The sequence below is a fragment of the Abrus precatorius genome, unplaced genomic scaffold, assembly GCF_003935025.1.
Source record: "Abrus precatorius isolate BTA unplaced genomic scaffold, Abrus_2018 Scaffold2, whole genome shotgun sequence".
Lineage (NCBI taxonomy): Eukaryota > Viridiplantae > Streptophyta > Magnoliopsida > Fabales > Fabaceae > Abrus > Abrus precatorius.
The window spans coordinates 17,714,689-17,727,592 of NW_020874362.1; the positions used below are offsets into that span (position 1 = coordinate 17,714,689).

Here is a 12,904-nt window from a genome sequence, read left to right on the forward strand (position 1 = left end):
TTTTCATAAAATGAATAATAGTATTCAATCATAAGGCTATAAATAACAAGAAAAAATCTCAATTCATTTTCAATTTTATTGCAAACTATTATTTACTCTAAATAAAGAAGAATAAGGTTGTCACAAACCTTAAAACCAACCTTAAGAGTCCAATTGCCCTCACTATTATTGTTTTCATCTTCTTCATTATCATTTTATTTGAAGAATTTTGTCAAACATATGTCTATTAGACAAGACCTATTTAGTGTTGGGAGTGTGGATGTGGAGGTAAAGCTTGACACATTTTGAGGTATAGTAAAAAAAGGAAGTGATTCTTTCAAAGCTTGAGGACTTTGAGTTTGGTGTGACATTATTAAACTTGTGGATTGGAAATAAAAGGGAGTTTATGCTTCTTGGTAATATAGGACAATTATGTTAATATACTTATTTGTAAATATTTAAAATATATTTAAAGACTGGTATATAAATATTTTTTAAATAATAAAATAACTTGATAGTGATACATTAAATTTTCATTATTTTAGCTCATCATTTAATAAAAAAAAAGTTTAATAGTTTTAAATTAGACTTGACCCAATAAATTAACTTACTTAACCTATTAAACATAGTAATTCGAACCGAATACTTTTAATTCCCAAGTTTACCGTATTTTTTCACCAAAATGCTAACTAATGACAAGTCAAGGTAGATTGACTTACAAGTTTATTTTTAATTTTTAAAAATTAAAAAATAATTATTTAATATTAATTTTTATTAATATAAAAATATTTTTTAAATAATTTTTTATTAATTTTTGTAATATTTTTATTAAAATGAACTTACCATTAATTTATTAATTTTTTTTATTTTTTATTTTTGGTTTTTGGCAGCTTACTCGTTATTCCACCAATTCACCTTAAACGGTATGTAGTCCATTGTTTACCTGGACAAATATTAAATAAAAAGCTTCTTTTTTTTTTTTTTTCCTTTCCCTCGCTTTCTCTCTATTTTATTTGTGTGTATTATATATTATTTTTATTTGTCTTTCTTTCTGCACTGTTTATCTGTAGGGTTATGGCTTCATGATTTTATTTTATTTTTAAATAAAATTTCAGTTTTGATTCCAAATTGTTGCGGCTCCAACAACCTTTCCCATTTCCTTTCAGTGCAGGGTACACACAACCTCGCATTCCTTTAACCTCGTACCTCGCTATTCTTCTTCCCTTTGTTCTGGGACATTCACGTTCTGTTGTTTCTTCTTTGTCTGAAATGCTATTCTAATTGGGTCACTTTGAATACATTCATTTTAATTTTCTCTCTAAATTTTAATTTTATGCAGGTCTTCTTAATGGGTGTCATTGATTTTTACAATTCTGCTGGTTTGTGTTTGGTTAAGTCCAACTTCAATCTGAGGCAGCAATTGGGGTTGACACAAAGATCCTTTTGTTCATTTGAGGGGAATCAGACGGGGTGTGTGGCAATGGCTTCTACAATTCCTGTAGAGCAAGTCAACAATGGTCCTCTGCATGTCACAGGTGACTCCTTCATCAGAGACCATCTAAGGAAGTTGTCACCTTATCAGCCCATTTTGCCTTTTGAGGTTTGTGTCATCAAAGTCAACTCTTATTGATTTTGTTCGGTTCTTGGGACTGTTCCAACTATGCTTACTTTTCCTGAAGTATTAGTGTTATGAATTTTGTCTTGTGTTCCACATCTACTGTTGCCTCTTTAAAGGATGCTTCTGCAATTGTTACTTTAAAGTTGAAAACTGATATTTGTTTCTTCAGTTAACCTCTTGGCTTTGTTGGATCTTGGTTTATTCTTATTCTTTTTAAAATTGTGTTTATTTTCTGTGTGATTGGTTGGTCACTTGCATGCACACTGCAAACATATTACAAGCTTTTAAACTTAGTTTTGTCTCTCTGCATATCATCATGAGGCAGGGACTTTGGCATTAGACATTAACTTTTATAACATTTTCCGTAGAGCCTGGCCCCTGAACTTTCTGTGGTTATTGTTGTGGGGGGGAAATTGTGCCACTGGAATGCAATTTTAGTTACAAAAGAAGAGGCTTTCTGCTGCAGGTTTTATCAGCTCGTCTTGGACGTAAGCCTGAGGATATTGTCAAGTTGGATGCGAATGAAAATCCTTATGGTCCCCCTCCAGAGGCAAGTTCTGATTCTTTTTATTGCTGTTCATATTTTTACATCCTCTTGAGTGAAAACAAAAAAATATTATCTGGTAATATATTGTGAAACATTGATGTGGAGATTGTAGTATTATCTTTCAGTTTTTAATTTTTCAAATCTTATAAAGCTATGTTCAAGTGTGTGCCAAGATCATACTGAGTGTTTAGACCTTTTACTACTCATGAGTTGACAATCGTTGGTATTACAGGTCATGGAAGCCCTAGGATCAATACAATTCCCATATGTCTATCCTGATCCAGAGAGCCGCAGATTGCGTGCAGCTCTTGCCCAAGATTCAGGCCTTGAAGCTGAATATATTCTTGCTGGATGTGGTGCAGATGAGCTTATTGATTTGATCATGCGGTTAGAATCAACACCTTTTCTGTTTTAGATAAGGCTCATTCTTTTTATGTTAGTTTTGCATCATAGCTATGACAATCACCCATTCTTTATATTCTGCAGTTGTGTGCTTGATCCTGGAGACAAGATTGTGGACTGCCCTCCAACCTTCACAATGTATGAATTTGATGCTGCAGTTAATGGAGCACTTGTCATCAAAGGTGAGAATAACGTTAGCTAAAGATAGCTTTTAAATTTATTGTTTTTAAAATATTTTGATCTTTTTTATATTTGTCAGATGAGAAACAGGCATTGTTAAACTGATCTAACCTTGATAGTAAAGTCGTTTCTTGTGATTGTCATTATAGACTTTAGCTCTCCTGACTTTTCAGATCAGATGAAAATTGTTATCATGATGATGTGAATCCCTTTTATACTTGTCAAATGGAAAACAAAAGGCTCTAAACGAAATAACTTTTACCACTGTGTATTGTGGCTCATATCTCATGATTATAGATACGTTGTTGTTTTGTTAGACTTGTCTACTAAAATGATCATGGGTTTTTTGACTGGTTCATCCTTTTAATTTTTTATGGTTCTTTTTGTCATCTCTGCAGTCTTTGGGTTTCTTACTGTGTTTTGGGATTTTCTTACTATGCCTTGTCAGATGTGCATAACTATCTGCATTATGTAAACTGTAGTTCCAAGGAGGCCAGACTTCAGCTTGAATGTGGAACAAATTGCAGAGGTTGTTAAACAAGAGAAGCCTAAATGCATATTTTTGACATCTCCAAATAATCCAGATGGGAGGTAACTGTCAAGTGTCCTTTCTTACTCTGGAGTGAATAGTTAGAACATTAGGGGCCTGAATTTAGTACTAGTGTTTTCTTTCCACTAATATGTTCCTCATATCTTTCCCTTTAAAACGGGAGTTCCTTGTGAACTCTTCCATTTCCAATTTTAATTGTGCTTTTGTGCAGTTAGAATATTGTTACAGATTTATGTGACTTGTGCATGAAGCTAATGGTTCCCTAGTATTATAGAATGCAAAGTTAGTTTCCTCTCTGAAATTGTACTGCAATGAAGGCAGTATTCCTGTATATTGTATTAACATGTCAGGATTAATATGACTGGTGGCTGTTGTTATATCATAAATTTGGTAGAAATTTGAGTTTCCCTTCTGTTAACTTTTGATCAAATGATTTTATGGCAGCGTAATTGATGATGAAGTTCTCTTAAAGATACTTGAGCTTCCCATACTGGTGGTGCTGGATGAAGCATACATTGAGTTTTCAGCAATTGAATCAAGGATGAGCTGGGTGAAGAAACACGAGAATTTGATTGTTCTTCGAACATTTAGCAAAAGAGCTGGTATGCTTATACTTTTCTTTTTCCCTGTTACTCTAGTAAACCTTGAAGATTAACTGAGAGCTTGTCTTGTTCCCTTGTCATAATAGTATTTGTTTTTTGTTTCCTTTTTGTGAGAATTTCCTTATAATATTTGACCAAACTCTAGTGAAATTATTTTTTTCAAAAATCTCTATTTCAGCCATATACAGGCATTTTAGTTGAGCATTTGAGATTATTGTATTGAATTTTATTTTATGGTATGCACTATATAATCCCTTCTCAATCTATTTAGTTTAGATTAATCTTGACTTAAATTGAATGCTTGAGTGAAGGTTTTATTTACTAGGATTACTAGGGATGGTGAGGGACTACTAGTGAACTGAAAAATGATTGGCATGTAACCCCATTTTGATTCAATTGCTGATTTAAATAAAACTTTCAAATTATAAAATTAATTCAAAATTTTGATCACAATTTTATCCTCATTCTCATACTTCTCTCTCTTCAACTATTCTATATATACATACATGTGCCGGTAATCAAAATACAATACAATAATATTATAAGATATGTATTTAAAATATTATAATTTATGATAAAATTTATATTTTGTGTGAAAAAAGTAAATTAAATTATATTATAATTAATTTATTTATGAACAAAATATCTATCTCTTAATGCTTTTTTTTTATTCAATAATTTAATTTTATTTTTTTATGCAAGAGAGAAGATAGTCCGTTAATCGCTTTAAATCTATTTCATTTCATTTATAATTAATGTATAATTTGTGAGTTTTTTAATGTATTATCAATATGAATTTTTTATACTATCAACCAATTAAAATACAAGATAGATACGACTTTTAAAATAAGTACAAAAATTAATAATTTTTTCTGATATAGTAATATGTGATTAAATGACAATATAAAAATATTTACATATTAATAAAACAATAACAACAACAATAACCAAATCTTATCTTACTAGGTGAGATTTGTTACATGGAGCACACAACGCCATTGAACTCGGTCAAAAACTAATAAATTGTATTAATAGTAAAAGATATTTACATTATTAATACAATTTAATTAAATTAACAATATATTAGTTTAAGATATTTTAAAATAATTATGATTAAATTTTTTTTCATAACAATTCTATTATGAACTATTATTAAAAAAATTAATTTTATCAATTTGCACACAGCACGAGACTTAAATCTTGAATCATACTATTTGAGAATATTGGGTCAATGAACCTACATGGTGAGATTGATAAGGAGTAGCTACTTGATCAAGCATCTCCCAAAGTTTAGTGTAATGGGATTGAATAATTCAATTCTAAGCTGAACACTAGCATTTATGAATGTATAATAATAATAAACTAAACCTTGTGTTTGATGACTAATAAGTTCAGATGCTGTTGTAAGTTTTATTTACTAGGGATTAGATCAGAATGTAGGTTAATCACAATATTTCCCTATTTACTTATGTTATTTAATTACAAGATTCTCAACACTCCCTCAAACTAAAGTATATAAAGTATGTGCAACAAGCTTATTATTTATATAACTAATTTAAGGTATCATCATAGTTGAAGTCATCCAATTTGTCAAAAGACAATGGAGCATTGATATAGTTGAAAAAAAATTGTATGCTTGGCCTTAAGGCGGCCATTGAAGCTAGAACTAGGCATGGATCAGCTTGCAGGAGAGAGAAACAAGTCTAGAAACCAATGAACCAAGGACAGAATGGGATGGACAGATCTGCCAAAGACTTGCCAGGAGACACAATGTATAGTACTGCAATGAATGCCATGAACAGTGCTGCAATGAACAATGCACTTGCATAGTGACAAAACTTGGGAAAGAGTAGGAAAATAGGGTCCAAAAATAGGAATACAACCAAGAATAGTGAGAGACTGGAAAGAAGAGATGAAACACGGTTTTTAGAATAATTTGCACCAATGGGCAGTGGACTCGCAAGGTATTCATGGATTATGTTTGCCTCTCATTAGGCCTATTTAGATAAAAAAGAACGAGAGAACATGTAAATGAATCTGTGTGTGTTGACTATATAGCGGAGGCTCTTATTTGTAATTTAGTTAAATACAGTTGATATCAGTTACCTAATCATACTATCCGTAATTGCATTCTTTTGCTATTTACACAAGTTACATAATAACAAGATTCTCTCTACAAAATTGAATTATCTATTTAAAAAAATTTCAATTTGTGGATTAGATCATGCTGTTTCATATATTTGTTGAATTATTATGTATGAAATCCTATTACTGATTCATCATATCATGTGGTTAGCTGCTTATAACTTGGGTTGGAGTTCCTTGACCTAATGTGAACCGTTAAATTCTTAATTTTCAAATGGACTACTGTCTCAGGTTTAGCTGGACTTCGTGTGGGATATGGAGCTTTTCCTTCGAGTATAATTGAATATCTTTGGAGAGCGAAGCAACCATATAATGTATCTGTTGCTGCTGAAGTTTCTGCATGTGCAGCATTGCAAAATCCTATCTACCTAGAGGTTTTACTTTTGTATTTTTACATATATGATATAACATATGTATGTTAATTGGTTATCCACTAATACATTATGATTATTGAAAGTTGTTATATGAAAGAGATCAATAGTTCATAACACAATTGTGTCTAGCACTGTGACATACATACATGTACAGGGAATAATTATAGGAAACACAAAATACTGAAGTACCATTACATGTTTTATACATTCGTCACATGCCATTATTCTCAACACTAGCGAGATCTAATGTCAGTCTTAACATACAGAATGTTAAAAATGCTCTGCTGAAAGAAAGAGGGAGGCTTTATGACCTTTTGAAGGAATTTCCATTCCTCCGGCCATTTCCAAGCCATTCTAATTTCATTCTTTGTGAGGTTACCTCTGGAGTGGATGCAAAGAAGCTAAAGGTTCCTTTCCATATCTTATTCACATCAGCTTTTTCTTTATTTCTTTACTCTTTATTTTCTTATTAATGTTTGGGATAGTTATTGTTTTTTGCCAATTTGACACTCTTCCAGTTTGGTATTTGAGTTGACAGACATCTTTCCTGTCCCCCTAAATTTTCATTTGAGTAGCTGGTATCCTAATGATAATTAAGCACATTAGAAAAAGTGGTCATCGTGTTGAGGAAAATAGTTATTTACTTGCGCTATGTTATTACCATACTTGTGTTCGTTTAATTCTGTCGTGAGAAGCGGCTATAGAAAAGTTGGTTTTAGAAATATGCTTGGATACAGTGCATCAGATTATCAGTTAGCACTAGCACTGCCATAGAAACTAAAAATATTCTTGGGCATTTTATCTTTTTGCTCTCCATTTCATACATTGAGAGTGTAGTTCGAGGAAAGGGTTTGCTTGACCCAATTTTTCATGTGATCATGAGTCATGATAACACTTTGTCACATCGCATGCATAGAGAATGAAAGAGTGTGTCAGAATGTGTTGCTTGTAAAAAATTCTATAGAACCTTGTATTTCAACTTTCTATCAAAGCAGTGAACCAAAGTTGTGTCTGTGATTTCCTAGTTCTTTGTTGCCAACTTGATACATTGGTTTTATGTATACAGGAGGACTTAGCACAAATGGGTGTGATGATTCGTCATTACAACAATAAAGAGCTGAAAGGGTACGTTCGTGTATCTGTTGGGAAGCCTGAACACACAGATGCACTTATCAAGTGTCTCAAGAGATTGTCGTAGGTGGAAAATTTGAATCCAATATATTAAAACACGTAATGAGGAAATGTAACTGCTGAACTTCTATTACCTAATCTTACCTAAGGAGGGAAGGTGAACGTAGCTGAAGTGATATATATATTGTTGGCTTGAAATGGACCATCATCAATATCATGTTTCCTCAATTCCTCAATTTCATTTATGCCAAGAGATGATTAGTTATTGAGAATAGACATTAGTGTTAGAGAGGGCTTATATGTAGAGTAAAAGAATAATCTCAAATCATACAAGTTTTTTTCATCATGTAAAAAGAAAATGTTATTAGAATCAAGGCAATTATTCACAAGTCGAGTTGAGGTATATGATAATAATTAAATTATTTATGATGCAAGAACAAGGAGGAGGTGGAGAAGGAGGAGCTAACAAGCTCATACTTAACGTGAAGTAATTGGTTTAGTGTTTTTAAAATTATTTTTATTTGAAAACATGAATAAGTTGGTTGGATTCATCGAGTTTATCCAATATATAAACGTCCATAGACAACAAAGCATTTTAGATAAATTGAAAAAAATTCAACTGTCAATTTAAAAATTTATCTACAAATGTCCAAATTATCTAAATTTTCAGAAAACATACAAGATGATAAAAGATAATTCAATAGTTTGACTGATAAATCTAACATTTTAAGAAAATTTATTAATAATTTTCAATGAAAATTTGTTTAAATAAAAGCTCAATCTTTTATAATTCTTTTTGTACATTTTTAGTTTGCCTTTTTAAATTTAATTTTTAAAAATATTATCCATGCATATTTTATGAGGGAATTTTTTTTACTTTTTTCTTCACTAGAGTTCTCAATTATTTGATAATTAGGGATAATTCATCTAAGGAATCTTCTAAATTAAACTTAAATGATTTGTTTGATTTATTTACTTTGAGTATTCTATAACTATTTTTTTATGGACTTTTTCTTTACTTGCTTTGAAAAAAAAATTGTTTATCCCCTCTTTTTCTCACTTATTTGAGTTTTGTTGAGTTTATGAATTCTTAACAACTAAGTGTTAGAAATTTTATACTTTTAATAATATAAGGTGGACTACATATTATTTATAACATTTAGATGAGTTATTTACATTTATATGGACTTAGTCTAAGTTATCTAATTTTAGTAAGTCCTTTAGAATACTAATAAAAGGTAATATGGATTTAATAAGTGAAAACCGAATTTAGGCCCATTAAAAGATAATTGATGAATCCATATTTTTACTGATATTTTAGCATAATTCTAACTCATTTAATAAGGAAAATATATGAAGAGAGCAGAAAAACTCAGAAAAAGAGAATGATTGAAAGTTTTATTTTAATTTGTAGTTATTTTCGCATTTGTAGAATTTATGCTTAGTTCTTAAGGAATTTATCTTGTTTTGAAGGAATAAGCTGAGCAAAAGTCATGGAAATGGAGAATCAATGGGAAGGAAGAGGAAGAATGGCAATGTTGGACTCCAAAATACAAGAATTATGGGTTGCAGTCTGGGCGTGATCACTATTGTTAGTGAAAGTGATCATTCCAGAGCCTAAAGGAGAAGAAGAGCCTTGCGTAATCACTTTTATTTACAAGAGTGAGCGTTGCCAGTGTGCGTTATCACTTTCGCCAGCGAAAGTGAACGTTCCAGAGAAGACTCTATTCCTGAGGAGCTGCGCGTTGTCACTTTCGCCAGCGAAAGTGAGCGTTCCAGAGGCACTTGTATCAGGACAGCTTGCGCGTGGTTACTATTACTCACGAAAGTGATCACGCGCAGCCCTTGACCTCCTGCGTTGCCACTATTCTGAATAAAAGTGAATGTTCCAGAGAAGCCTTCAACTCTGCAAGTTGCGCGTGGTTACTCTTGCTCTTGAAAGTGAACACGCGCACTACATAAAGCTTCTGCGTGGTTACTCTTGTGAAGAAAAGTGACAACACGCATAACTGGGGTTTCTATATATACATGATTGAAGCGCGAAAACAGGGATTCGGTTCATTTTTCAGTTTTTTTAGTTAGTTCCTGGTTAGAGGAAGTGAGAGAGAGGTGTGGGGATTCAGATCTTGGAGCTTCACAAAGAGGAATTGGAGTGGAGCAAGCTTCCATGGCGTTTCTGAGTTTCTTCTTTTCTTCTTCTCTTTCTTTTTCTTCTTCTGCTACCATGGCTGTGTAATTCGTTCATAGTTAGGGATTGTAGATCTGAAATGAACATGTTGAATTGATTTGGATCTGAATTTCAAGCTTTGGAATAGATTGAGTGATTGATTCTGAACTTCACGTGTGAATTGAATGAAAATTTGATTAACTAAATCCAGAAGAACCTTTGTCAATGGAAATTGAATTTGTTCTTCAGATCTGAACCAATCACCGAGATTTTAGTTTTCTTAGGAATAAGGAACTTTGATCTTGCAATCTTTTGGTTTCTTACACTTAAAGCAACATTGAGATCTAAGGAATTAGAATGGTTTAATTGAATGTTAGGTTCACTGAGTTAAGGAATTAACCTCTGAATAGTATAAAGTGAAACTGATTGTCATTCTTTCCAATTGCTTGTTAATTCAGAACTTTATTGATTAAACATTGGAGTTTTGGTGAAGCAATTCCCTAGCTATGGTTTCTCCCTCTGTTATCACATAACTGTGTGTTCATTGTCTTGTTTTCTGCAAGTTCATTTTACTTTTAATTGTTCCAGTTTGCTGCTGTTATATGTTACAAATCTCATTCCAAAATTCGTATGGCTCAAATGGTTATAATTCTGTGAAGTGGTACTTGAAACCTAAATTCCCTGTGGAGACGATATTTGGATCTTAAATTTACTCATCACTTGCTGCAATCCTAGTGCACTTGCTAGTATAGATTGCCAACAATAATAATAAGAACCCTAATAGATTTAAAATAGAAAGTGTGATCATGGTCCCCAACCCATTAAGTAAGAACAATTTGCTCTCTTCCCATCCAAAGAGAAAACATCATGCCTCAATAGAGGAATATATTGATTTAGTTGATGAAGTCTATTGCACCAAAGGTTCTTGCTCATCATTGTGCTAAAGGTTTATATCCATGGCATCTATCTCGTAGATCTTTATGGATCCAAGTATTCCTAAAACCTTTTCTTCTCTCAGTTATCTAGCATAATATAGTATTTGATTTGTGTGGAACTCTATTAGGATTAATAGAAATGCCCAATACGTGGCATCAGAGCCATAAGAACTCTACTAGGTTAATAAAAATTATATTGTTAGTGACAATGCATGACTATGTTTTACTGTATGCAAGATTGTGCTTGATTGTAAGGATGCAAGGTCGTGCTTAATGGAAGCAAGGTCATGCTTATTAGATGCAAGGTTGTGCTTTGCTTCTGATGATTGTGATTTTGACATATAATAGACCTTTTTGTTTGCATTTGTCTCGTAATTTTCATTAATGTAGTTGACACAATATGTTGCCAAAGTGATCTTTGTTATATAAATTGATTTGATTAAAATTACGTGGATGTTAGTAAGAGATTATCTATGCAAATTGTGCTCAGCCCAAAGCAGGACGCAATTTGACCAAAGAATAACATGTCTATGATGATAAATATGTGACAATTATAAGCTTATTTTCATGTGAGTAATAATTGGTCCAAAGAAAGGCTATTATATGAAAGAACTTACTGTCAATATTTGATCATTGCATTGAGAGTACCACTTACAAATTGATTTCTATAAGGCTATTATATGAAAGAACTTATTGTCAATATTTGATCATTGTATTAAGAGTACCACTTACAAATTGATTTCTATGTGCAAAGGCTAAGAGTCAATGCTTGTGTTCGACATCTTGTAATGGATCTATTATATCAATTGTTTGCTTGAATTGTATTAATTTGTATTGTCATGTAATTAATTTATTTTTCTCTCTTCAAGTGTCTATTACTAATCCTATAAATGTTTCTGCTCAATTAAACATTATTCCAATGTTGAATGAGATGAGTGTTAAGGTTTGGAATGAAATTGTATAAATAATTCTAGGTTGTACATATTTAGATCTTACACTTCGAAGTGAGAAACCCACATCTACTCCAGAAAATGCTAATGTAGCAAAAATAAAGAAATGAGAATGCTTTCACCGAATGTGTTTAATGATCATGAAGCGATCCATTCTAGAAGCATTTCAAAGTTCTATTTCTGAGAGTGAAAGTATATTTCGTCAAGAATGAGAAAGTTGAAGCAAATAGTTTGTTGTCTAAACTTGTCTCTGTAAGTTACAAAGGCAAAGGAACCATAAGGGAATACATCATAGAAATGTCTAATGTTGCTTCAAAAGGCACTAAAGTTAGAGTTGTTTAATGACTTATCTGTGTATTTGATTTTAATTTCTTTTTTTACACAATTTGGACAATTTAAGGTGAGCTATAACAGTTAAAAGGACAAATGGCCCTTAAATGAGTTGATATCTTATTGTGTATGAGAAGAGAAATATGACAAAGAGAGAGAAAATATAATACTCATTTGGCTTCTAGCTCTCAAAATAAGAAAAGGAAAGTAACTAAAGATATTGCATAAAGGTTTTCTCAGCAATAAAATAAAATAAAAGGAACAGTAGAGAAACTACCTACTTCTATGAGATAAGAAGCCAAGACACATGAAGAAAGAGTGTCATGTCACAAAGCTGAGAGAACACTAACTAGCAAGTGTGTTAGGTAGTTGTAGCAAGTACTAAAATTTAGAATTTAGTTTGAGTCCTAAGTATCGTCCTCAGGAATTAGTTCTATCAATTACCACTTTACAAAACAATAACTAGTTGAGCCAAACGAATATTGAAGATGCTTTGAATCATTTGAGAACAAAAGCAATAAAGTGTAAAAATCAGAAAATTACAGTAAAACAGAGCTACAAATTTAGAAATGAAATTATGTGTGAATGAAGTTATGAATAATTTCACCTCTTTATCAATTGCAAAACTAAATGAGATCTAAACTATAAGTTCTTTAATTGATTGATGATCAATTTCACTAGATTAATCAAAGTTCAATTCATTGACTCAATGATCCTAATATTCAAGTAACTACCCTAAGTCCTTAGGTGTAAATCAATCAAATATTGCATTAGGCATGAGAAATCAAGAGATTACAAAATCACAAATTCTTATCCCTGAGATATCCATAACCTTGACTTTCAATTCAGATATGAGAAATTAACTTAATTTTCATTGATGAAAATCCTCTAGGTTCAATTCAATTTACAATATCAAAATCGGATCCATCAATCCTTAATAAAAAGAAATCAGAACATGTTCCTAAAAAAAAGAGAGAAAGAAAAAGTAGAAGAG

At 31.7% G+C, this 12,904-nt stretch overlaps 1 protein-coding gene across 3 annotated transcripts; it reads left to right on the forward strand.

Annotated features, from left to right (window-relative positions):
- Positions 1 to 1,090: 1,090 nt before the first annotated feature.
- Positions 1,091 to 7,875, forward strand: LOC113858407 (histidinol-phosphate aminotransferase, chloroplastic). Of its 3 annotated transcripts, none has more exons than XM_027491060.1 (10): positions 1,091 to 1,151; positions 1,319 to 1,579; positions 2,064 to 2,147; positions 2,377 to 2,531; positions 2,631 to 2,728; positions 3,209 to 3,317; positions 3,721 to 3,878; positions 6,255 to 6,397; positions 6,664 to 6,804; positions 7,464 to 7,875. In XM_027491060.1, the coding sequence occupies exons 2-10, from the start codon at positions 1,328 to 1,330 to the stop codon at positions 7,593 to 7,595; spliced, it is 1,272 nt and encodes a 423-aa protein (XP_027346861.1). In that variant the 5' UTR covers positions 1,091 to 1,151; positions 1,319 to 1,327; the 3' UTR covers positions 7,596 to 7,875. The 3 variants fall into 3 exon arrangements, with proteins under 3 accessions (XP_027346861.1, XP_027346863.1, XP_027346862.1); XM_027491062.1 differs by having other exon boundaries at positions 6,261 to 6,397; positions 7,464 to 7,670; XM_027491061.1 differs by lacking the exon at positions 1,091 to 1,151 and adding an exon at positions 1,164 to 1,227.
- The last annotated feature ends 5,029 nt before the right edge of the window (positions 7,876 to 12,904 follow it).

What these genes read in the sequence shown, in the direction of transcription:
- LOC113858407 (XM_027491060.1), top strand. Translation starts at nt 1,328, where the DNA reads ATGGGTGTCATTGATTTTTACAATTCTGCTGGTTTGTGTTTGGTTAAG. An exon ending in AGCCCATTTTGCCTTTTGAG is followed by an intron (nt 1,580 to 2,063) that starts GTTTGTGTCATC and finishes TTTCTGCTGCAG; the next exon opens with GTTTTATCAGCTCGTCTTGG. An exon ending in AAAATCCTATCTACCTAGAG is followed by an intron (nt 6,398 to 6,663) that starts GTTTTACTTTTG and finishes CTTAACATACAG; the next exon opens with AATGTTAAAAATGCTCTGCT.